Here is a 25,429-nt window from a genome sequence, read left to right on the forward strand (position 1 = left end):
AGCATCACCACAGGCAGAGATTTCTGCCTATGACCAGCACAAAAGGAATCAACTGTAAAGACACTTAATTAGCCACCATTATCTCTCACGCAAACCCCCAGTGGGATGAGCGGGGATGGCTCCAGGCTTGACACAACCATTGCAAGCTGTGCACCGGCTCTCAGACATAGCATCCCTCTTCCTATCGCCCTCATGCATGAAGAGCAGAACTCTGCACCCCTCTGTGGGCATCTTCAGCGGTAGGACACAGCTGTGTGGCAGCACCAGGATGCGAGGGGGATGCTGCAGCACCCTGCTCTCTGCTGCCTAAACCATCTGCCAAGGGCCCCTCGCTTTCCTCCTTGCACAGGGAAAATCCTGGGATCCCAGGCTGAGCACTTCCCTCAAGATTGCCATACTAGACCCCACTGTGTCTTGCTTTGCCTCATCTGCTCAGAGCCCTAAGCCTCAGCCCTCAGAGCAACCCAACCCTTGTGGTATAGGTAAGGTATACATGACTGTTCTCCACCAGGCTGGCTGATACAAAAGCAGCTTCATGTCCTCAGGGCTTTCCAGGGTTGCTCATGCTTTATCATAGAATCATAGAATCATAGAATTGTTAAGGTTGGAAAAGACCCTTAAGATCATCGAGTCCAACCGTTAACCTATCACTGCCAAGTCCATCTATACCATGTCTTCGAGCACCGTATCTATCCGTTCTTTAAATACCTCCAGGGATGGAGACTCAACCACTTCCCTGGGCAGCCTGTTCCAATGCTTGACCACCCTCTCGGTGAAGAATTTTTTCCTAATATCTAACCTGAACCTGCCCTGGCATAGCTTGAGGCCGTTTCCTCTCGTTCTATCACTTGTTATGAGGGAGAAGAGACCGACCCCCACCTCGCTACAACCTCCTTTCAGGGAGTTGTAGAGAGCAGTAAGGTCTCCCCTCAGCCTCCTCTTCTCCAGACTAAACAACCCCAGCTCCCTCAGCCGCTCCTCATAAGACTTGTTCTCTAGACCCTTCACCAACTTCCTTGCCCTTCTTTGGACATGCTCCAGCACCTCAATGCCCTTCTTGTAGTGAGGGGCCCAAAACTGAACACAGTATTCGAGGTGCAGCCTCACCAGTGCTGAGTACAGGGGCACTATCACCTCCCTGGCCCTGCTGGCCACACTATTCTTGATACAAGCCAGGATGCCATTGGCCCTCTTGGCCACACTGCTGGCTCATGTTCAGGCGGCTGTCAACCAACACCCCCAGGTCCTTTTCCGCCCGGCAGCTCTCCAGCCACTCCTCCCCCAGCCTGTAGCGTTGCATGGGGTTGTTGTGACCGAAGTGCAGGACCCGACACTTAGCCTTGTTGACTCTCATGCAGAATAGAAACTAATAGAAATAGAATAGAATAGAAACTAATTTATTGGAGCCTAAGGGGTGTTGTGGGTTGGAATGGGGCTGTCCCGGTCACCCTGGCAAGGAAGCAGAGACATTTGGTACCATAGTCTAGGACTGAGGGACAAAGGACTAAGATGCCTGCCCAAACACTGGGGCATGTTCCCTGTGAAGCTAGTTATACTCTCTACACCTCTTGCCATGCCTCCTCTCTGGAGTTCACGGCATTGCTTGTCACAGGAGCATTCAGCATTTACTGGGTAGAAGAAACTGGCCATAGCCCCTCTGAAGGAAGACTTAAGGGGCTGTCATCCTCCCTCCTGGTAGAGGTAGAAATCGGCTGTGGTCAGACTAGTTGAAAAGGAGGGGAGCAGTTGACATGTAGCGATTTTAGGGAGCACCACTTGTTCTGCAGCAGCTAGGTTTGCTCTAGCAGCTTTAAGTACTACAGCATTTGCAGCAGGAGCCCCCACTTCATAGCACATCTGGAGAGAGGGCAGAGGGTTCCCCATGCCCCTTCAGAGGACACTTTTTCACACCTCACGAAAGGACGATACCTGGGCGAGCCTCCGAAGCAGCAGCTCTGACGATGGGCGATTCCAGTCGAGAAAGATCTCCGGTGCCAGCGTGACGGTCATTTCCAGCACCCTGAGCAAGCTCACTGACAGGTCAAAGCAGGTGGCACACACCTTCAGCTGGCGGCTGTCCACAAAGTTCCTCTCCAAGCGCTCTGCTGCCTGCTGGATCTGCCAAGCAAGGGAGACAGCTTAACAGGGTGCCCCTTCCCAAAAGGAGGGCTGTGACCCCCAGCCCAACTCAGCTCCCAAGCATGCCAATGATTTGCTGCACTACCAGCCCCAAGAGTTGTGTCTTGAACCTTGCTGTGTGCAGGACATGGACACCCTTCGAGTGCCAGACCCTGCAGCCCCGGGAGGCACACTCACCTCCTGAATCATGCCGATGAACTCAGAGAAAGCCCAGTTCAGCTGGTTGAGGACGCTGTTGAGGAAGCTGGGGGCCAGGTCACGGTCGCTGCGGAGCAGGTCTGCCATGTGCCGCTGCAGCAAGGTGGAGGGACATGGCTCTGAAACCAGACAGTGACAGCTTCAGTGGCTTAGCCCCAGCGCAGCCGTGTGTGGGGGGCAAGGACTATTATGAGCAGAGATCTCGCCTGTTGGGCCTCCAAGCACTTTTTTGCAATGCCAGCCTGAATTAACCAAGGAAGAGCTCTGTGTGCTCATTGCTGCCCATGTGCACGGGAGTGCTGCCCTGCAGCTTAGCATCCCTCCTGCTCAGCTCTGCAGAGGCCCACGGTCAGCTCAGCATTAATTGCTCCCGATAGCAGTGTGGCAGCTGCCTGGAGCCAGCAGAGCCACCCCTGGCCTCACATGGCTATGCCTGCCTGCCCGAATCCGGGGAGGAAGGCACCTAGCAAGTCCCACTGCTGAGAGGCTTCTGCATAGAGCTGGGGTTGGCACGGTCCCCAGACAGGTTCAGCCTGAGCACAGACATGTCCCCATGGTACGTAGCATATCACCTCTGGGCTTTTTCACTATCAAGAGCACAGACCGGATCAGACCCCGCAGCTGGGAAACACAGAGTCAGGGCTGTGTGGGGCACTGGTCCCCATGCATGGGAAGGGAAAGGAGGGGTCACAAATGGGACGGATGCTTCTCACCAGGAAGGTTAGCAGAGTTCAAACCACAGACTAAAATTCAGGGCTTGGATAAAGATACTTGAACAGATTTACCAAGTATAATAAAAACAAAATCCAACTACTTTTCCCTCTACTAGAAGCTATTAGTAAGTAAAAGCAGGCAGAAACTCTGGCAGCACCAGCCATCCTGTGACTGCAGAAGGTCTTTGGGGTGGCAGTCTACTCGAAACAGGGCGAAACAAGAAACATGGGGTGACCCCCATCACATCCCTAGGGATCGAGAAGCGAGATGGAACTACAGGCAGATTGCCAGCTAGGATTAGCAAAGCCAGAGGGGGATGGCAGGAGACCATCAGCTCAAATGAGAACAGGATAAATTATTCTGTAAACACCCACTAATAATTGCCATGAGCTTCTGTTGTTATGGAGGACACACGCTGATGTCTCGCAGTGCATAATCACTCCAGGCAGGTCAGTGCCCAGGCTTTGATCCTGCCTAAAAGCACATCTTTGGGAGGGATTTCATCACAACAAATGTCTTTGATGTCCTACTCCCAACCGCAAGTACTTTCTCAGCCCTTGGCTACACGTGGCTCAGGGACTGCCCAAGCCAGGCGTCCTTTTTATGTATTTAGTGATCCTCAGTGGATTTCTTGCCCAGTGTCCCCTGAAACTGTGTAAGCCTTTAGCATTGAACCTGTCCTGGAGCAACATTTCACAGCTCAATTGTGTGTGGTGGAAGGAATTTGGATTTGAGCTTGGCTCCTACTTGCTTTATTTGATAATATTTATTCTTTGCAGCCCCCTCCTTCTGGTGGGAGAGACAGAGAGATGCTGCTCTGCAGTCACTTCCTCCAGCTAGCCATGATTTCAGACCTTTATGATAGTCTTTTGAATGCGAACATCCCCAGCCTGTGCAGCTTCTCATACAGAAACTGTCACATCTTTATCCCCTTTGCCATCCCTCCCTGAGCCTTGCCGGTTCTCCCAGGTTTTCTTTGGAGAGGTGGAACCAGAAGCACACGTAGCATCCAAACAACAAGCATGTGGCAGATTTGCACAAAGGCATAATTTGGTTTTATTTTTGTTCTGTTTTCCTTTCCTCATAATTGCTGTTGTGTAATTTGTTCCTTTGACTGGGCATCAAGGCTGATATTTTCCAAAAGATTACACTAGGATGACAGTTCAAGGATAACCCTTTTGTAAGAATCACAGTTCAAGATCCTCAGGAACTTGCTGGTTGCAGGGTGCAAGCGGAGAGCCCACCTCATCGTCTTCTCTGTCAGTGATGGATAATGGGGCATAGCACACCCTTACCAAATTTGCAGATGACACTTAACAAGGGGCTTTGTCCGATGTGCTAGAGGCACCCTGAGAAACTTGAGGACTGGGACAGAAAACCCGATCATATTCAAAAAGGAGAAAATTCTGCATCTGGGGAAGAATGACCCCAAATATCAGTCCTGGCTGGGAAACAATGATCTGGACACTGTTAAAGGGGTTTTGTAAGATACCAGCCTGAACAGGGGACAGGTGAAGGCTCTCGCTACAGCTAAGAGGTGGGTGATGGTAGGAGGATGTGCTCAGCAGATCAAGGGGAGGTGTCACCCCTCTGCTTGGCCCTGGAGAGGTCACACCTGAAATACTGTGGCTCTTTTCTCAGAAGGTGCATAGACGGGTCCCAGGGAGCCGACCCTTCAATCTTGTCTCTAAGGGCTATGTTCAGCTTGCAGCCCACTAATTTTTAATCACATTTTCCCTTCACATTCACCACTTCACATCTGGCGATGCTGAATTCCATCTACTTTTTCTCTCCCAGTCATTCAGAATTGGAAGGTCCTTTTGTAGGGTTAAGTTTTTTGTGTCTTCTTTTTCCCAGCCTCCCCTCAATGTGTAAAAAGTGCTTTTTATTAAAACTGCTGACATATTAGCTCCCTTCCAGCCTTCAAGTACTGAAGCAGTTCTAGGCAAGGATTACCACTCCTCGCAGATGAGCTCTGCGCGTTGTCCTGTTGGTCTGTCGCCAAAGCCTCTTTTACCAACATTTCAAGTCAGCACAGATCTCAAAATGAATCGCCCAGCCAAAGTCTACCTCATCTAAAGGCAGCTTTGGCTTTTTGAAGGATGCTCTTATGCTTGTAATAACTTGCTTTATCCTGATTTTTAGCCAACGACTATTTCCTCATGGTCTTTATCCAATAAGTGGTGTGAATTTACTCCAAACCTCCAACTCTAGGTTCTTAAACGCTTTCCCTGTTGCTGGCAAAGACTGTGCCAGTCTATAAAAGCACTAAAAAGTGGTGCCTGTTATCAAACTTCTCCACGGTTATGTACGTTTTTTTAAGGGTTTAAGCCAACACCTGGAAACAGGGGACTTCCCTGGCTTTTGTTGCTCCCAAGAGGATCCTGAATCTAAATATGCTGCAATCTCTGCTACTCTTTGAAAGCAACAATAGGAACCAGCCCTGGAATACAGCAAGAGCAGCTTCGGTTCTTGCATGAGTTCCCAGATGAGGTTCTCCGTGGGGCAATCATTAGTGGTATCCAGAAACCTAGCCCTGGTGCTGTGTTCATCTTCATTTGCAAGATGTTCACCTTTGTATTTCTACCCACCTTCATTTCTCACTTATGACTGCCCTCCTGGGTAATGACACAGCCCTTACACGTGCCATTTCAGACAGGGATGTCATTTCATAGGGAGTCTGTGGATACTCACTGATGTGGTTACTTTCTTGATCCTGGCAATAGTATGTCATTAGTGTTTCTAAAACTTGTAACTCCCTAATACAAAAGCCATTCAGTCTTGGCTTAGCCTTCATTATGACAGATAAAGATCAGTCATCGGAACAGAAATCGGTGGTTTTCCAAGGCCAGAAATTGTGACCTCAATACATTTAATGTGGGCAACAGAGCGTGGCCCCAAGCGGTTATAGATATATCCGATGTTTCCACAACAGAAACTTACCCACAAAAATATGAGCAGAATAGTCAGAGGGGAAAAAAAAAAGTCTAGGTGGGGGGACTTTAAGAAGATTATTAGGCAGCCAGAAAGCCCCAGTCCTACAGCAAGCACTTGGGTTGAAAGGTTCACTGAGACCAGGATGAAGCAAAGACATAAGTTAAAATGTAAAAGGTGAAGTGAACACAATCAAACATAGCCAGCGGTTGATGAAAACAAGGAGAACTGGGGTAATAGAAGAAGACATAAAAGAAACATCCACAACTAACCACTCTACATGCAAAGTTTCTTCAACTATGGGGGAAAAAAAAAAAAAAAATTCTATCGGAATTCTTAAAAAAAGTAGCAATGGGAAAAAAATCTAACAGTAGCAGAGGCCCATTAATAGATAGAGTTAAAAATTAATAAAGCAGACAAAGTGGAAGCCTTCAATAAGTGCTTCTACTAGATAATTATAAAGAAGCAGGGTCATGTATTTTCATCACAGGAAGATAATTATGCACTTTATAGTTTGCTAATGACCCAGGAAGATTTATAACAGGGCTATTTGTGAGACTTGGTCAGCAGCCCAAGGGGGCTCTGGATGCTGCAGCGTTTACAGTAGAACTGGGAGCACAGAGGAGGAAAGCCCAAAATGGACCAGATTCAGAAGCAAAGCAGTTCCACCCAACGCTAATCTGAGTTTTCAAAAGGATCCAGATGTAAATGTGACACAGCTGCCGTGCTGTGGCCATTGGACTGATGAAACAGCAGTGAAAGAGGTAAGCTGGGGATGCAGCGATCCACATTACCGGTAAACTGCGCCCGTTCAAAGATGTATTTAGAGAGGACCAAAGGGAATGTTGCAGGGTGAGGCAGAAGGAAAGCAAGCTGCATTCAGGGGATGAGATATCAATAAGGCCGAGTGCAAGGCATCAGGATGCCCCAGCACACACCTGGGACTCATGCATGCCTCCAGAGCAAAGCGCTGGCAAACAGGCTAATGCACATTTTGGCTCTGTGACCAGCAGATCAAGGAGGCATTCTAGCCAGCATGACACTGGCAACTCTGGGGCTGCTAAAAACATGGAACGGGTGAACACAGGGTCTCACAGAAAAGCAAAACCCCTTCCTGAATAAGACACAGAGGCTGCACTTTCTTTTCACCATTAAAAAGGACCAAGAAGTGAGTTTATCCTGGTACACAAGCACTTTTGAAGAATACAATGTTGCAATGCAGAGTTTAACCCAGCAAAGAAAGGCAGAGCAGCAGCAGTGGAAGACAGAAGATGATGTTAGGTACATTCCCATCAGGAAAAAGTGATGCATTTATCTCTGAGAGTGAGGAACCACCATCAGAAGGGCTTGGACAGTTAACTGCTACCAGCTGATGCTTTTGCTGTTGTCAGATCAAGACAGGGTTTCTTCCTGAAAGACATCTTTAGCTTAGGCAATTTGCTGTACTTGGGAAGGGGACGTGGGTGAATTCTCTGTCCCACATTGTGTAAGAGCTCAGCTAGATAATCTCATGGTCCCACCCACCTGCCCTCCACCACTTGATGGATGCGTGGGGAGAAGGCCTGGGGCAGAGGAGCCCTGTGCTGCAACCTGAAGCCACCCTGAAGCTCGGTAAAAGCAAGACAGGCTGGGCCTGGCACAGGGCCACCGCTGCTGCTCACCATGTGCATGCCGTAACAGCACCCGGCCTTGCCTACAACCCATGACGAAAGCAAAACAAGTTCCTACAGCAGCTGCCGACCAGAACTGCCCCTGCCTCTGAACAGAGACCCCATCTGCTCTCAGAAGCCAAACTGGAGGTAGAGCCCTGCCTGCAGGAGAGCTGTTCGGTGCCAGCGGGGCTAAGGAACAACTCAGGGAGCAGGCAGGAACACAGATGGCTTTTCTGAGCCTCTCCCTCTCCCCCTCCCTGGGCTAACCCAGGCAGCCATCTCATTGCTCACCATTGGTGAGCATGGGAAAAAGGCAGCATAGGAGACCAGGTAGTCTGTGCTCTGCATGTTTCATGGATATCGTGAGGCAGCGCCAGCCCACCTTTGCCACCTGTGCAGAGTCCTCCAAGGAAGCATCCCCAAGGCTGGAGCACCAGAGAGGAGGCATTTGCCCAAGCTCCCTTCAGACTGGCCTGCAGAAGCAGACCCAGACAAACAGGGATTTCTTTCAGCTCAGCAGTTTGTCCTGCTGTCCCTGCCAATGCTCAAATTGCAACAAGGTGAAGACTGATGGGTGAGAAGGCGGGGGGGTCGTCTCCTCCTCTTTCCCCGGGCAGCACCTCAAGGACACCTCTGAGTCCCATGTCCCTCTTCAATTAAATCAGCATTCATTATTGATTTGGCTGCACCTTAAAATAGCAATCCCAGGAGCAAGTCCCCAGTGGCCAGCCCAGCCCACTCTGGACTCAGACTGTGCGGAGCCATCTGGAGATGGATAGAGAGAGGCCTTGAAAGCTGAGGAACTTTGCTCCAGCCCCAGAGCTCCCCGGGATGGGCAGAGCTTGGTCACTGCCCCACGGGACTGGTGGCAGCCACTTGGGAGCTTGCTTGTGCGGTAGGAGGGTGAGGGGACAGTCACAAGGTCCCTCCTGCATGTGTACCAGGGCTTCCCTATCGTCCTCCAAGGATGAGCGGGCTGCAGCAGGGCTCTGACCCCAGAGGTAATCCTGATAAAACATGTGCAAGAGTGGGTCCGTGACGCAGCCTCAGAGACTGCCATGTGGGCACCGGTCCCCCTGGCATCTCCCAGGGACGTAACTGAGAAAAGCAATCATTGCATGAAGCCCTCTGCCCCCTGAAGAAGGGTCTCTCTAGACAGAAAAGGGGAAGGAGGGAGTTCTCTAAAGCTACTTCACCAGACAAAAGAGGGTCACACAACAAACTTACTCTGGAAACTAGCAACAGAGAGATCTCCTGGGCACCCACAGGCAGGAGAAAGAAAGAGAACAAGAGTGCCGTTAAAACAGACAGGCAGCTCTCCCCACTGGACAGGGATTAGCACGCACCTCCGTATGCTGCCTGCCCACGTCAGGCTGCAGCACCCTCTGTCCCCCATCCTTGGGCAGCTCCCCAGGAGCTACGTCTGGCACAAAGCATTTTGCACAGCAGAGCGGCGTCAGGAATGTATCCAGACAGGCCCAGACTCTGCAAGGGTGAAGCTGGGGACATGTTCTTCAGCTCAACAAAGGTACCTTCTCCTCCCCACGTCTTTCTCAGCCGCAACAGAGCCAAGAAACCCCTTGTTTTGGTGACAGTGCTGAGAACCAAACTGCCATGCCAAAGGCAGGACAGGGTCTTCCAGGCTCCAAGAGAGATGCCTGGTTAAAACACATCCTGTTTGCAAACTTCTCCAGTGTCCTTCCTCCTCGGGCACCCACTCCCTCTCACAGGGCTCCTACTGCTTGGCATACTTGCCAACTCTTCTCCACATCAGCTGCTCGATGCGGACATCAGAGAGCCTTCTCCCAGGCTTACATTTTGGGGTAAAGCTCCAGTAAGGACGCAGCCCTGGGTGTCTCTCCTTTCCCTTGAAGGGCAGAACTCCTCCTTGTGATGGATGTAACCCATCACCCAGCAGGCAAAAGAGTCATCGGCCAGTGCAGAGAGACTGGGGATGTCCAGGAAAGGAAATACTGGCTGCAAAGGTCAGGCCTGGATATTTGGCCAGGATCCCCCTATTTCAGCAGCCATCTTACCAGCTGGCTTGGCCCACAGTAGGGACGGCTGCTGAGGAAGAAGCCAGTCCTCCCTCACCACCCATCATAATCCTGAGTGTCAATCCCCTGCCCCACTCACTCTGCAGGCTGGGGAGGCTGGCATCCTCAGGCTTGGTTTTCAGCAGGTGTGGGAGCCGTGTGTATCTGTACCCAAAGCCACAGCCCTGGCAAAAGAGATAAGGAAAGATCTTAGAGGCTGGAAAACAGTAGGGTTTTGCTGCTACTGGAAAGTGAAATGCCCAGTGTCCAACCAGCCCCAGATGGTGAGAGGGGCAGGGAGACAGGACGCTCACCCGCCACAGCCTGACGAGGATCCAGTTGGTCTGTGCCCAGGGTCGCTGCTCATAGGGAGCCAGAAGGTTCTTCATCATGGAGATACGCCTGCCAGTTGAAAGACATAGGTCAGCCACAAAGGGTTTGGGGACAAGGGATTAAATAAGATCCACAGTAGGACCCATGGAGCTAGGACAGAGTAAAGGCACTGGTATAAGGGTGACAGGAGGCTCCCCAAACCAACTCCAGCACCCTGCTGCAGCTCCTGGACCCTTGGTGGTGCTTGGCAGCCTGTGTGCACCCCCATCCAGCCTTGCCACCACCCCAGCCCTGCCCCAGCTCCCCAGGAACAGGCAGGGCAGCACTTACTGCTCTTCTGGGATCCTCTCCACAGCACGCAGCGAGTGGGGGTAGCAGACATAGCTGGCCAACGCCTGCATCAAGGAGTCCCGGATGTCTGTGGAGGAATAAGAAGGGGCTAGGCCAGATATCCAAGGACACGCAGCATGCTAGGGAGCAGCTGAGTACCAGAGGCAAGGAGGGACCGACCCACAGTTACAGAGGCTTGCTGTCCCAGGTGATGGGGAGAGCAGGCCTATGCTCAGGCAGCTAAGAAGTAACCCCAGATTTGACATGCAAATAGTTGGGACATAAGTCCTGTTCTCAAAAGGGTATCCTAGGTCATGTATCTAAGCCTGGAATAAGCAGGACACACTGGACAAGGGCAGTGCCCAGCCTCTCTTTGTATGTGGAGGCATAAAGCACTCAACAGATTCCAACAGGTAGCTCCCAACAGAAGTCTGGTGAGCCACTGGCAGCGGGACCAGCCAGACCTGCAACTTTATCATCCCAAAGCAGAGGAGAGCAGCTTTACCCGTGCCCACAATCCTTGAGTCAGCAAAATGCTTGGCCAGGATGGCAGCGAGGCGCATCAGGGTCTCTTCATAGCCTGCAAAGAGAAGGAGGGAGCAGGTGTCACGCCAATGGCCCAGTGGGCAGCCTTGTGGTCCCAGCATTCCTGTGGACATGGCACAGGCCATGGATACAGCTATAGCTAACTTTACGGTTTTGTCTAGTTGTCAAAACAGACAGCTGGGAAAGCACATTCATCTCCAACAGAGCTGCTCGCCTCAGTCTGCAGAGTCTAAAACAGTTACTTGGAGAAAGATAAAACCATGCAACTGAGTCGGACGGCAAGGGAGAGATGCCTAGTGCAGAAGAGGCTGAACAACAAAAATAACACCCTAGATCTATGCAGAAAAGCCATGTCCAGCCTGCAGGCCCTGAAGAAATCTGCTACCGCTTAATTCTACTGTTCCCTGAACAGCAGGTACAGCCCCCACTTAATGGATGTGAACAGTTTAGCTATGTCTTGTTGGTGGGAACAGAAGCTCTTCTTACCTTCACAGGGTCTGCAAAGCATAGAACAATGTGCTAAGAGCTTGCTGGGAGCACTTAGTCAGGAAAAGCACAGAACGTGCACAGAGGGAATCCACCCAAACACAGACTCTTGGCATCAAGTGGGTGGTCATCTCCATAGGAATGTATCCAAATCCCAGGCACATTTGAAAGCAGTCCCAATTCCTGCACTCACAGCACATTTTCCCCTACCCAGAGACCAGCAGGCAGTGGCACACATGGCCAGGGCAATCACATCTTCCAGCATCCCAGTCCATTCCTGGTGCCTCCTTGGAAACAAAATCCATAGCTGCCAGTGATTTTCACTACAGCCAACACTGTGACAACTCTGGGGAAGGCATGGGCTCCCTGCTTAAGCTCAGCAACAGTCACAGCTCACCAGCAGGTACCTACTCAGCGCCTGCCCCACAGCACACAGGCAATATACTGGTGCAGCACATCACAACCAGGAAAGGACTCAGAAGGGATGATGTCCAGCTACCACTACTTCACCATAAGGATGTGGCTTGCTTTAGACTTTATCAGGCCAGAATTAGCAAGGCCTTCCCATCCCCTTACCTGGAAGTTCCTCCATGCTGTTTACAGGGCTGAAGTAGTTCTTGAGTGCACTGTAGCTGTTCATAGCCACGCTGAGGTAGAACTCCGGCATGAAAGCAAAAAGTGAACCCGTCCTGTCGCCGTGCTCGATGGTGCGGATGCACACTTGCAGCAGCCAATATATATCCTGCATCTTCTCCTGGCCAGAGAGAACACAACAATTCTCATTCAGTTTTGTCCAGCTTCTCAACAGTCAGCACCATGCTTAGACCTCAGAAACACCTCTGTGTCTAAGACGTTCCTCAGACCACTGCTCTAAGTTCATTAATCAGATATGTGCCATTTGGTCTTTTCACAGAGCCACAGAAGCTTTAGGTGGAAGGAATAATCAGACATCTCTATACCAACCTCAAGCTCAGAGCACAACTGTCATCAGCGTGACATCAGATGGCTTTATCTCACTGAGCCTTGAGACCTTCCAAGAAGGTCCTTGGTAGGACATATCTGACCACACAGGCCTGATCAAAATAGGTGTGCTAGTTTTTATTCCAAGTACACTGGCTGAAGGAAGGCAGGCACTAGCAAACACAGCATAAATCTGCTGGAAAGAAAGCTGGTCCTTTGTAGGAATTAAATGGGAACAGGCTGAAAGCTCATACCAACTCAGATCTTTGCAATAGGCAGCCACAGCCTTTTGGATTCTGTGCCAGCCATTCAACCAGATTCACTGTTCTGAGGAACATCAGCCTCTTGCTTCTCTAAGCAAAACTCAGGGGGTCCTAAATTAAAAACAGGAAATTTAAGGGCATCTACATAACTTTAAGCTATAAAAATCAGCACCAACAAAGTCATAAAAAGAGGAAATATTATTTCATATTCTGCAATGCCAAGAAATACCATAAGCAATAACAATTTGCATAAAAATAGATGGAGGAGGGTTATACTTCTAATTAAAAAAAATTAAAATCAGAGGTGGACATAAGTGATTTAATTTGCTTAGTGGCTTTTCTAAAGTATGTGGCTACCACCTTTGGGAGATTTACATGGGTTTGTTCTGTAAATTAGACTGAACTAGCGTAAATCAACTAAATTGACCAAAAGACATCTTTATCTTGACACAGACAACATTAGTGTAAAGAAAGCTGCATTTGGTTTTATTAAGACTTGATAACCTCAGAAAGTCATCTCAGGTATTACCAAGCTAGAAGAAAGCCTACACCAAGAGGATACAAAGAAAGATGTGATTATCCACAGTGTGATGGATAAATACAGTGTTGTAATAAAATAAGCTGAAATGGTCTTCCCACGGGGATGTTTTTGAAGACAGGATTATCTACTTTAAAACTAAAAGTGTTTTTAAGCTGTAGTGTGCTCTTTCATCTAATCTTGAATCCCTCAGCTCAGAATAAACTAGTGACTAATTCCCCTGAGGAAGAAGCAGCCTCTCCTGTGCTCTGACACCTCAGCACAGAGCAGGACTTCACCTCTAGACAGAACTAGTCTCTTTCTCTCCATCAGCAGTGCCTGCAACAGTCATACAGATGTGTCCATTGCACACAAGTCCCAGGGACGCAGGAGCCTGCTGGGTGGATGTCTCCATTGGGAAACTGCAGGCACCTGTGACAGCTGTGAGACGGAGCCCTGAAGATATAGGCAGTATGGACAAGCTCCTCTGTGCAGCCACACTCTTCTCCAAGCAAGCTTACTTGGCTCCTGAGGCACATTTCACACCCCGAGCCAGCTAGTGACCTGCTCTCCCTGCCAGCCAAGCAGACCAAGGCAGGAGCACAAGTGGGGAAGGCTGTAACCTTCACTCCCAGATGCTGCTGATTCATCCAGAAAGGTGACACCACACTCCTGATGGGAGGCAGGTACCTGCATTTAATATGACAATAGATCATCTAGAGACACGAATAGTGTTTCTGCATGGGCCATCACAGCGATCCCTGTAATGCACACTGCTAATGCCCCTCAGCCTTTCAAGAGCAGTCCAGGAAGAAAGGTTTATTTTCTGGCAAGTGTGCGCTATGCTAATGCAGCTGGAGAGCTTCTGCAGCGCAGCACTGTGCCACGCAGTCCTGCTCTGGGAGTGAAGGAGGGGATGAGCAAAGAGCATGCCAGTCAGGATCAGCCACTGCAGCTCTGCCAGACGTGTTCATAGGAACTACCACTCTTCCCCTCCTTGTTTACATCCTGGGACACACCCAGAGACCCTGCTGTCACTGCATGTTCAGGGAAACATCTCTTCTTCCCCAGCACAAGAAAGCTACAGACACAGATGGGGCACGGCAACATGCAAGGGACGACAGGAAGAGGAGATCTGCAGAGCATAAGAGCACAAACTGCTCATGAGAAAACAGACCAGAGACTTTATCCTGGAAAATGGTGAATGCAAGGAAGGGACAACCTGTGCAACCTGTGCAAACAGACACTGTGTTACTAAATGCGGAATGCACTCTCTCTATGTGGGAACCAAGCAAAGAAGGGGAGAACAAAAAAGGAAGAGCAGCACTAGTGAGACCACCCTGTGGTGCACAGCACAGCTCAGGGAAATGGTTCACAGTAGCCTCTGTCCTCTAGAAATACCCTGAGAACTGAATCTGCCTTTGACCTGCACCCTTCTGTCCGCAGTGCAGAGGCCTGATGCCTCAAAGGAAAGCCTACAGCACCACATGCAGCTCAGAACAGACTGGGCTGTGTCCTAACAAACACTTCAGTACCAAGCCTGGGACAGGATGAGGTCCAGGCCTAGGAACAAGTCTCTGATGCACAAGAAGGGAAAAACAAGCCCCACAGATCATTGGCATTGCTCCAACACCAGGGAAAATGACACTTGTGACATGTGAGCCGAGCAGCACAGATACAGAGGCACACTTGCTCCGTCTCCTCTGAGCTGCTTACATTACGTTCCTGCCCACCTTTGAATAAATGGTGACATTTATCCAGGCGAGGCGTCGGCTTAGGTGATTGAGCTTCTCAGAGAAGACCTTTTGGCTCTTCAGCAGTTCTTCATGGATGTCTCTCCTCTGAAAAGAGTGCAGAGATGTGAGGGTAGATGTCATCCCCATTTATAGCATCCTTTTTCAGAGAGGGATAAACAATGCAAAAGCAAGTACCACCTTGGGGCTAGCTAGGGAGTACTGGCAGGAGGGAAAGGGGTCAGCTTCCTTCCTGTGGAGGGAGTGGGAAGCAGCGCTATAAAGAGCAATTATTGGTCTCAGTTGCAGCCCACAAGGCCTGATGCAGCTGCTGGTCCAGTGTGGGCAGCAGCTTAGGGTCACCTGCTGTCAGGGATACTTTTTTAATGCATCATCAGATACACTTAGTCTCCAGCAGCTGGAATAGGACAATTGTGTCCCATGTCCAGCACTGGAGGGTCCCCACCCCAAGTGACTGGCTCCAAGGTGTCTGCAGCACATGCAGGTTTGCAAGCTGCTACGGCTTGTCTGGCAGAAGCTGAAGCAGTTGCTTCAGTCCCTCTGTTCCTTGAGGCAGTGGTACAAAGGGTTGGCACAGTATGAAATATGGCTGCCAACTCCAGGCGTGGGTTGCTACCTCATCCAAGACATTGGCCGCTCCAAGGCTGGAAATCGCCCCCTGTGCCAGATACTGAGGCTCCACCAGAGGAGGAAGCTGGGAGTCCAGAAACACTTACCCTCTTTGGGCAGCGGCTGATTTTTTCCTCTGTGTCTTTCAGTGCCATGGCGTATTCATTCACATCATCTGACACACCAACCATCTGAAAAACAAGCAGATTCCAACAATAAATGAGGGTATTTTTTTCCCTAGACACATATGCATGCAACCAGATCCCCCATGGGGGTTAGGAGAAGCAGGAAAGGGCATACAGTCACTAAATAAGCAGAAAACAGAGTCACCGTAGAAGCACGGAGGTTGGAGAAATGGATTCCTGCATAGCACATGCCGCTTACCTTCCCAAGCTGCTGGTGGACACTGAGGTTGTACATCATCACTATCCCATCCAAGACTTCCAAGAGGGAGTTCTCTGTGATGGGCTGGTCTGGCTCCTCTGGGGGTCTGCCCAGTAAGAGACCCTCATTTCCATGGCTGCCTTCAACTGCAAATGCAACCCCAAGACAGGAGAGAAGTTCTCAGCAAGGCATTTTGGCACCCCAGCTTCTGCCTGCACCTCTCTGAAGCCAAAGCCCTGCTGTGCCTCTGTCATACAGTGCTCCTTCCCAGCCCACGGGATTCACTAGATACACTAACACACCATTAGATACACTAACACACTCACTGCCTGCACCAGGCTGACGTGCCAGATCTGTTCAAACAGACCCAGGCCGTGCAAGTCCCACTTTCTCAAGCCCTGTACATGCTTCAGAGGCCTGCCTGGCCCACCCCAACAGCCATGGTGCTGCTGCTGCACACATCATCCTCCGGCTGGTCTGTGTTCAGAGCAAGCATGGCTACAGTTCCCTTTGAACTACCTCCCTGCAAAGTCTCACTGCACGTGCAGGAACCAAGGCAGCGTCTTCTTACAAGCAGAGTGACAGCATCACCAGTGTCATATTCAGGATGGCAAACTGGCTAACTGTGGACTTGTGGGCGTCAGCATGTCCTGAGAATGGGAAGGAGCAATGCTGGCAGTAAACAGATTGCTTTCCCCTCAAGAGTATTGGGAGCTGGAAGACATCATTCTCTCAGAGACCACCTGGGCCACACTAGCACACAGCACAAGTACTCACTGTCCTCTTCCGTCCGCTGCTCCACACTTAATGTGCGCACTTTGATCTTCTCCAGAGTGCCAAGAGGCCGCCGTGGGTTCATCAGGCTGACGGCTGCTGTGCTGAGGAAGCGGTTGGCACGGCCCAGGGTGGGGGAGCTGAGCCAGCCAGGTCTAGCGAGAGCTCCACCAATGGCCAGGGCAGCAGAGGGACGCTGAGACTGAAAAGAAATTAAGGGAGAAACAGTTCTAACTATTTGGCTGCCCACTGTTCCTCCCTTGTCCCTGCAAGGATGTTGGTATAGATGCACAGTGGCCACTGGGAGGTGAGCAGATACCCTTCCTGTCATGGCTGGGCCAGCAGTGCCAAGTTAGCAAATGCATATTCCTTTCTGTAAGGGCCCGTGCCAGGTACAAGCAGCAGATCTGCACAGCAAGAAGCTGCTCTGTCTGCAGTTGCCTTGCACCCTTTCAAGTGCAAGCACCAAGAGCTGCCATGGAAGGGAGGGGGCACATTCAGATCAGTGGGTAGTGAGAGAGCAGAGCAAAGAAAATTTTGCTGCTCAAACTTGGTGCATCCAGGACCTTGGTGATCTCCAGTGACCCTCATGCAAGTGCAGCTGTTTATCTGCTTGCTGCCCTGGCACCAGGGCCCCCGCAGATGAATAACAGTACACAGCTCACCTGTGCTGCTGATGTTGCTGATTCCTCATCTTCATCGAGATCGTCCATAGTCACTGCCTGCAGCTCCGCAGGGTCAATCAGGACATTGGCTTTTGCAGCCAGATCATCTGCACAGAGCACACCAAAGCAGCTGTGAACGCAGGAATCACCCTTCGCTTCCCATGAGGCAGCCCTAGGCTCGTCCTCTTTCCTGCTTCTTGGCAGCTGGAAGCAGCCAGTGAAGTTGGATGCTGCACCAGAACAAGCTCACCTTCCCCCCAGCTTCCTTACGTGGAATAGGTCTGCCGTTGCTAACACAGCAGAGACCAAGCAGCGCCGGGTGCTGCTCACCCTGCTGGTCCTACCAGCAACAAATAGAATAACTGGGGAAATAGGAGACAACCACCAGGGCCAAACTGGACTAGCGTAGGGAAAGAAACTCAGGGCCTGAGACCATTTTTTAAGCATCCAGCTCTTCAATGCTGTCCCATGATATGTCCTCAAGTCACTAGGACTGAGACTCAGACCAGAAACCATCCTCAGCCGAGAAGAAGGCTGCGCTGATGGCTACGCTGTACAAAGCCTGAACAATGTGTCCTCTAGTCTATAGCCCTGTCTTTAAAGCTGGCCAGGGAGACCTTGGTAAGAGACCAGAGGAGATTACATGGTTCTCAAGTTAAGTAATCTAATTTTGAACAGCCAGGGATCAACTTGAGACAAGGAAAATGGTTCTAATCTTGCAAACACACTGGGGAAGGAGAAGAGAGATCTGAGCCAAAGGCAAGTGCCACATTAGCCAGAAACCAGAGACAAACCAAGCCCGACTGAATGGCAAGGGGTTTCTAACCCTTCCAAAAGAAAGGCTTTGAAAGTCTATTGCCAGAGTACTGTGCTGCATACAAACACACAGCTGCAGTACATACACAGGGCTGCTATTGCTTGCCTGGACTGGTACAGCAGGTACATCCTGGACATCCTTCACACCCAGCAGAGCCAGGCTGACAGGCAGCACTTTGACAGCTCCCAGCCCTCGGCTGTGGTGCAGCAAGAGCACCACACCAGAGGGTACTCTCAGACTACCCTTTCCCTCCACCAGCCACAGGCCCCATTCAGGGACATAAACAGTAAACTGTTAACTTAAAGGATGCTCCACCCAAGAGGGACAGTGTCTTCTTCAGCGTAACTTGTATCTCCTTAAAATTCAAGTCTCTTCTCCTTAAATTTAATCACATTTCATTACCCATGACTCCCTCCCTGGGATGTCTCTTGGGTGAACTCCAGCCAGGACCTGGATGCAGGTATTGGAAATGAGAGTACTTACCTTTCAGAGTCTTCTTAAGATGGGACAGGAGACCTCCAAGTCGCTGAAGGTCAAAATAATCCACCTTCCCATTATAGAAGAGTTGAGGAGGGACATATGCCTCTAAAGCAGACAAGGAGATTTGTTTTTTCCACAACTCCCATGCATAGGACACATGTAAGCCCCCCTAAGACAGACCCCAGGGCCCAGCCTGGACTAACATTTAGTGAGAACTTTTGTTGTCATAAAAGCACAAGCTATTAAGACAGCGGTGATTTCCACAATGAAGCAGGCATTACATCCACACAGGTACAGAAGCAACCAACGGCAATTGACAACTAGCCTCCCAGCACTACCTCCCTCCCAGCCACAGCCACTGGGGGAAACTGGATCATCAGAAAATGCAGCAGCTCTCCACCTGGCTACTCCAGCTCTGTCACTTAGTCCCATAAGAATCATAAGGCGCTTACTGAGTCTAGAGAAAGGTCAGCCTAAAGCAAGGACAGGGAGTGCCAAGCAGATCGTGACAGGACAGGAAAGGTGGGGTTTGATGGTGAGAAAGGAACTGGCACTGACTCGGTTTACACTTAATTCCACAGTCTGGGAACCATGAAAACAGACAAATATCTTCCCTAAACTTTGACTGTGGGATCACTGAGCTGCCCTCAATATTGGACTCTGCTCCAGAGCATACAGGGGAAACTAGCAAACAGTACAGGTGCCCCTTTGCAAGTCTCAGGTATGGATGTTAACTGGAATAGATCTTCACACAGGATTTCCCAGGATGGCTGGGAACTACAGACGCAGGGTGACAGAAGGCTCAAGCACCTATGAGAAACACAAAATTTCCAGCATCCTGGAGACAACTGTCAAGAGGCAAACCTTGTCCTAACCACAGAAATGTCCCCAAAGCTTCTCCTCCAGGCCTTACCTTCACTGCTCAGTGCAGCAGGGGTCTTCACCTTGTGGCCATCCCAGAAGAAACGCAGGGCAGTGATAAGCCGGTGCAGGAAGCACACCATGTACTCTGGCGGGCACAACACAGTCAAGTTCTAGGGCAAAAATAAGAGTTCAACCATCAGGGCAGGTGTGAAAGTGCATCTGGGTCCCAGTGGCCACATGGGGCAGGCAGAAACTTTGTGTTCTCAGCCTTGCTATTATCTCTAGCTTCCAGCCCTGGGAGAGAGCCCAGCCCTGATGGTAGGCAGTAGTTTCCACCTCTAGAAAGTCCTGGGCACTGAAACAACAAGCTGGTCTGACAGAGGAGGAAGGATACCACATGCTCCACCATGAAAGATGGGGCTGATCACGAACACAGAGATGCAGGTGAAGAAAGGGTTTCCTGCAACAGCGGATGCCTACTTCCCAAAGCCGCAGGCCAACAGCCTGATCCAGGACCAGAAGAACAGTCCCCACCTAAGCAGTGAAGAGGATGCCAAAGCCAGCAGGCCAGCTGTGGCAGAGCACTCCACAGCCGTGCTTGCTGAGAGGTTTTAGGAGGATATTAACCTCCCATCCAAGGCTGTTCCCAAGGACCGCTTTCCCATAAATCACTGCACAGGACTTGGATAAGCTGCCTGGTTTCTAGCCTCAGATCTTCTCCCTCCTCCCCACTCCCTGCCGTATCTAGACCTCAGTTGATCAACTGCTGGAAGCAGCCCAGCCAAAAGGGCAGAGCTTCCAGCATGAAGGCACCAGAGAGCTCTCAGGGTGAGGCTTCCAGGAAGGCTGGCCTTCTGACTTACCCCTCTGTTGCTAGCGTTCTCCTGAAGAAACTTGCGGAATTTATTTAGGAAGATGTATCTGGAGGCTTCCCCCTGGCAGGAGGAAAAGCAGGTGGTAAACCTTACAAGTTCTGTCATGTGGAGATACTGTAGCAAAAGATCCACAGGGCACTTACCCCTCCTCTGTCCTTGTTGTTCAGCAGTAGCTTCAGAATCTGAACCTGGAGACCTTCCACCACTAAAATGGGGACACATCTGCCATCAGAAAACAAGCACTGGAGAGCAACTACCCATATTAACCCCAACTGTGTACCCTTTCCCCAGAAGAAAGGCTACCTCCTCAGCAGAGGGGGCCCAGGAAGAACCGGTGCCAGTAGAATGCTAATCCTATCACTGTGGGAATTTTCTCCTCCGCCACCTAGCACTAAATTCATCCACAGCTGATAAACAATGCCCCTAAAGGGGAATTTTGGTTTGTTCATGTCCCATGGTGGGATGCTGCAGGTCTGTGCAGCGAGGTCCCAGCACTCATACCCCTCCACCAGATAATGGCATGGCTGGCCCCCACCTCTGCAGTACAGCCTGTCCTGGCAGAAACACAGCTGGACTTCAGGGAGTGAAGGGGATTTGGAAACAGCTCAAGGGCTGGTTCCCTGGCTACACAAAAGGTATGGGATCTTTGCAATTTCCCTCCTTCCTCAGACCTTCAATGCGCTTCTTGAGCCGCTGGCAGCCTCTTTCATATGCCCGCCGCCTCAGCCTCTCCTCAGCACTCTCCTCCTTCACCTCCTTACTCTCCTTGCCCTGGTTGGGGGACAGACACTGATTAGTAGGAGATCAATGCACAGGGAAAATGTCTTGCCAAAGGGAGAGCAGAAACTCACTGAAACAACGTGCATGTATGTGACTGCAGATGGCAGCACACCTAAACAGGCCTTCCCTGGCTTGGTAATGAGTAAGGGCAGGAGATCTTTTGAGGCCACACAAGTCAACCCGTAATTCTTTAGGACTGTGAAGTTCCCTTCCAAATCTGTTGCCACAGAAAACTGTCCCCCTCCCCTGTCCTGAGCAAGACCCCCAAAATGTCCCCTCTACAGGGACAATAAAGATGACAGGGCAATGGAGAGGATACAGCTCTCACACAGCTCTGCAGTGTCCACCGGTGCTAACACAGCTGGAAACATGGGCCATCCAATTTCCTCAGCCAGAGAATGATGGGAACAGCAGGCCACAAAATTTCTTCAGTCTCCTTAGTGGATGTGCCCTTACTCACCTCCTTGGTGAAGCGGTTTGGCCACCACGTGGTGGGAATGAGCTCCTGCAAACCAGCCTCCTCCACACGCAGCGGGCTCTTAATGTAGAAGAACACAACCGAACGGAGCACATCGAAGCTGTGGCCAAGTTAAAGCAAGCACAGAAGCTATGTCGGGAGAAGGTACAGGGCATGTCTCCAGAGCTGTAGTGAGAGACTCCTTTCCAAACAACTCAAAGCACTCAAAGCCCTGCAAGATCCAGAGCCCCCTTCTCCTGGGAGAAGCCCCACGCAGTTATGACAGCAGCTGCCCAAATGCTAGCATGGCAGCTGGACTGCTCTGAAAGTGTTTTTGCTCTAGAGACATTAGAGAGGTCAGTCAGGTAGAAATGAAATCCTCTGTGTTAGCAGGATGTGAACTGCACGACACTGCCCTCCCTCCTCAAAGCAGGACTTTGTAGAGAATGGTGTCAGGCAGACAGAGGAGACCTGAAAAATTAGAAATGACCTCTCAGAGGTGGCTTCTGCCTCCCAGGACCTGCAGATCCTTGAAGTCTCCTTGGCTGCATTATTGAGGGCAGGGAGAACTAAGACTAGAGGAGGCCCAAAGGATACAGAACATTGCTGAGTAGATATTTCCTGGATTTTTCATGCTTCAAGACTGCAATGGTGAGCCGGAGGTAGTGAATCTAGGGAAACAGAAGAAGCAAAAGTGACTCCATCTACAGAAGAGGATACGACTCTCCAATAGGCACAATGTGACAGAACTGCCATCTCTGGATCAAACAACTGCAACATCCAAAACATCGTGTACCTTTGGACAAGGGGACATAAGAGAAGCTGGCCAGTCACAGATTCCTGGGGATTCAGAAGTGCAACTCACTTGTAATCCCAGGTCTGGGATGATGGGGGAGAACCTGTAAGCCCGCAGCAGGGACATCAGTAGCTGCTTGAGGCACTCATGCACTTCATACTCCTGAGAAAATAAGAAACACATTGAACAGCAACAGCATGGAGTCAGGAACCACTGTAGTTCCCAGAGTGTGACCTTGGAAGGAAGCATTCACTTCTGAACCGAAAAAGCAGGTGCTTTGAACCTACAGCATTTGTCTATCTGACTCCACAGGAGAAAGTCCAAGCAGAAGTTGGTGCCATCGCTTTGCTACACAGAAACAAGTTTCTGCACTAGTAAAACCAACCCAAAAGTCATCTACAAAAAGCCAAAGTCCCAGGTCCTATTTAGTTGGGCTGAGTCACCCATCCTCGTATCCCCTGAACCTACCCAAAACATAGTGTTGGCAGAACCAACCCAGAAAGGAAAGAAGTTACTCTTGTGTAAATGTGATGATGGAAGAGCTGTCTTCTTGAGTCCAACTCACAGCCAATGAGCAGGATGAGAGCCAACTCTTCCACAAACACAGCAGCCCTACCAGGGTGTTCAGCTTCAGCTAAGGTGATGGGCCTGAGGGGGTCATGACATTTTTCAATTAAACTTTTCATGACAGCTGGCTGGGCCAGTGCCCAGTCCGTATCTGTTAATTGTTACCCAAAGGACAGACATGCTTTCTCCAAGCAGATCCCTGGCAGTGACTGGCTCTGTGTAACCACCCCAGCAGCATCTTCCCAATGGCTAGCAAAGGCTGCCTCAAACAAATGTCCCAGGAAGGAGTGACCTTATCCAGCTTGGAAAGGAAGGGGCATGGGAAGTTGGAGGAGGTTTTTCCCCAGTGTGCTGGAGGTGGTGAGAGTGTAGTGCCCATTTCCACCCCCGTTCTGCACACTCTGATCGATCTCTTGGGGCACATGGTGGCATTTAAGACCTCCATGGTCACATAAGCATTAACAACATCCAAGAGACCAACTCATTTCTTATTGATAAATTCGATGTTCCCAGCAGCAGGAAGTTATTCAACATCACCAGTTCCTTTAGCAGTAGGAGAAGCTTAGAAATGCCTTGTTAGCTCATTGCCAGTGTCACCATTACCAGTTACTCTGCATTCAACCCTCATTCCCTGGGTGTGAAGCAGCAGCTAGATGAGCTAGGTGAGAGGGTGGTCTACCACAAAAAAAGGGATCTTGTCACCAGGAAGGGAAAGAAGCTGATCACTACCAGCATTTTCTAGGGAAGGCTCCTGTCGTCAGCACCTCCCTGTGATCCCTGGGGAGGAACCAGCACCCTAGCAACTCACCTCCATAAGAAGCCACATGAGATCCAGCAGCTGCTGAATAAGGGGATGGGCCTCCACTGCCCCTCCACGCTCAAGGATGCTCAACAGGAAGGTCATGAGCACATCTTCCACCAGGTACACCTTGCACTGCAGACAGAGAGCCAGGTCAACAGTCCTCCAAGGCACAGTCACTTCCCAGTAAAAGCTGAGGTTTACCTCCCCTTGCAAGCACAGTAACAGGCACCTACAGAAGCTTGCAATGGGCAGGCAAAACTCACCATAAGAGGGGAGAAATAATTGAAGATGTGTGCTAATGTAATCAACACTGTGGGTTCTCCCTGCAGCTGCCACATGGATGTGTCCTTCTCCACCAGCTTCCCCTCCTGCAATGACAAACCCAGAAAAACACACGGCTTGGATCCAGCCCAATCCACCCATACACCAACAACTGAATGAATGGGAGGCCTGGAGCAGCCACTGTTTGCTGTCCCATGCCTGACTGCAGTAAAAACCTTGAACACGGGAATTTCGGATGGCAAAGCAGCCAGGCCCATGCCTCTGGAGAGCTGTAGTGCAGTCCAGGTGTCAGTTACTATCAGCCACATGCACGCACCTTGCCAATGTTTTTTCCAAAAGGGTTCAAGTGTACATGATAATCTATTAATGGGAATCCCTACAGAGGAGGTCAACTAGTAAAGCAGGCCTCCATTCAAGCCAAGACCATAGCAGATGCAGTGCCACAGCCAAAACAGTTCCCAAGGCAGACCTGTCAGAATTTCACCACATCACTGCACCAGAACATCAGTAAAAGGTTTAGGATATGAACAAGCTTCTTTCAAGGCTGCAAAATCAAATCCAGCAGTTCTGACCCTGACAAACATCACCTCTTGCATACTGGGAATGCAACTTCATAGGACTGAGAACAGCAAAGCCCAGTATGATTTAAATTAAGTCCTGGAACTATCAGGAATCCCATTTTGCAAGCCGAAGAGCTCCAGGGACATGCATGCCCCATGCAAAAGCATGCAAGCATTTAGACTTTCAGGTGTATGGAAACACCTGAGCTGCCACCATGTGCCAAGAAGTGCAGAACCACATTTCCCAGCATGGTGCCCCACAGATCCACCCAGTAACATTAGCCTACCGTCACATCTATTCCGATATGGATCACATTCTTCAAGTAGCCTAACAGCTTGCGAGCCTTCACTAGGTCTGCAACAGGAGGATCTTGCAAGGGGCGGTAACCTTCCACTGGATAAGTAGGCACGTGTTAAGGCAAAATGCAATCTGATCCTTTCAGGACTTCTTTTGTTTGTGCAAGGAAAAGACTGTGTCTCTGTTTTACTTTATACCCACGCATACCTCAGTCACAGCTCAAACCACAGTGCCTTCTAAATGGATGATAAGCCACAAGCTCTTATCCCCACTTCCTCAATATTGCAAGCAGCAAGTATTTCACACCACACTTCTGCTCTCATCAGAAAGACTGACAGGAGCCTCCACTACAGCTATCAACAGGCACACCCAGGACTGCTCTGACAGGAGCTGCAGGTCTCAGCATTCACACAGGAAGGCAGCAGGCAATGCTAATACCGTGTCAGAGGTCCCATATGGCTGGGAGGTAGAAGAGACCAGTGGCCAAGAGGCTCAGCAGCACAGCAGCATTAGGGTTTCCAAAACTGGAGAGTGAGATCTTTACAGGATTTGAGTCC

General features: G+C 50.3%; 1 protein-coding gene across 1 annotated transcript in view; it reads right to left on the reverse strand.

Annotated features, from left to right (window-relative positions):
- Window positions 1-25,429, reverse strand: part of RNF123 (ring finger protein 123) — a 50,852-nt gene that overhangs the window by 16,239 nt on the left and 9,184 nt on the right. Inside the window, exons 10-32 of the mRNA XM_082322433.1 lie at window positions 24,862-24,968; window positions 23,996-24,100; window positions 23,739-23,864; window positions 22,433-22,525; window positions 22,165-22,238; window positions 21,571-21,688; window positions 21,002-21,101; window positions 20,474-20,535; window positions 20,319-20,390; window positions 19,505-19,625; window positions 18,595-18,696; window positions 17,295-17,401; window positions 16,633-16,831; window positions 15,856-16,001; window positions 15,579-15,662; window positions 14,842-14,949; window positions 11,945-12,122; window positions 10,842-10,916; window positions 10,337-10,424; window positions 9,988-10,075; window positions 9,774-9,858; window positions 2,317-2,456; window positions 1,930-2,118 (exon numbers count right to left, since the gene is read on the reverse strand). Of these exons, the coding sequence (XP_082178559.1) occupies window positions 1,930-2,118; window positions 2,317-2,456; window positions 9,774-9,858; window positions 9,988-10,075; window positions 10,337-10,424; window positions 10,842-10,916; window positions 11,945-12,122; window positions 14,842-14,949; window positions 15,579-15,662; window positions 15,856-16,001; window positions 16,633-16,831; window positions 17,295-17,401; window positions 18,595-18,696; window positions 19,505-19,625; window positions 20,319-20,390; window positions 20,474-20,535; window positions 21,002-21,101; window positions 21,571-21,688; window positions 22,165-22,238; window positions 22,433-22,525; window positions 23,739-23,864; window positions 23,996-24,100; window positions 24,862-24,968 (2,567 nt within the window). The remainder of the gene's footprint in view (window positions 1-1,929; window positions 2,119-2,316; window positions 2,457-9,773; window positions 9,859-9,987; window positions 10,076-10,336; window positions 10,425-10,841; window positions 10,917-11,944; window positions 12,123-14,841; window positions 14,950-15,578; window positions 15,663-15,855; window positions 16,002-16,632; window positions 16,832-17,294; window positions 17,402-18,594; window positions 18,697-19,504; window positions 19,626-20,318; window positions 20,391-20,473; window positions 20,536-21,001; window positions 21,102-21,570; window positions 21,689-22,164; window positions 22,239-22,432; window positions 22,526-23,738; window positions 23,865-23,995; window positions 24,101-24,861; window positions 24,969-25,429) is intronic.

This window comes from Platalea leucorodia (genome assembly GCF_965183815.1).
Source record: "Platalea leucorodia genome assembly, chromosome: 9".
In the NCBI taxonomy this organism is placed as follows: domain Eukaryota; kingdom Metazoa; phylum Chordata; class Aves; order Pelecaniformes; family Threskiornithidae; genus Platalea; species Platalea leucorodia.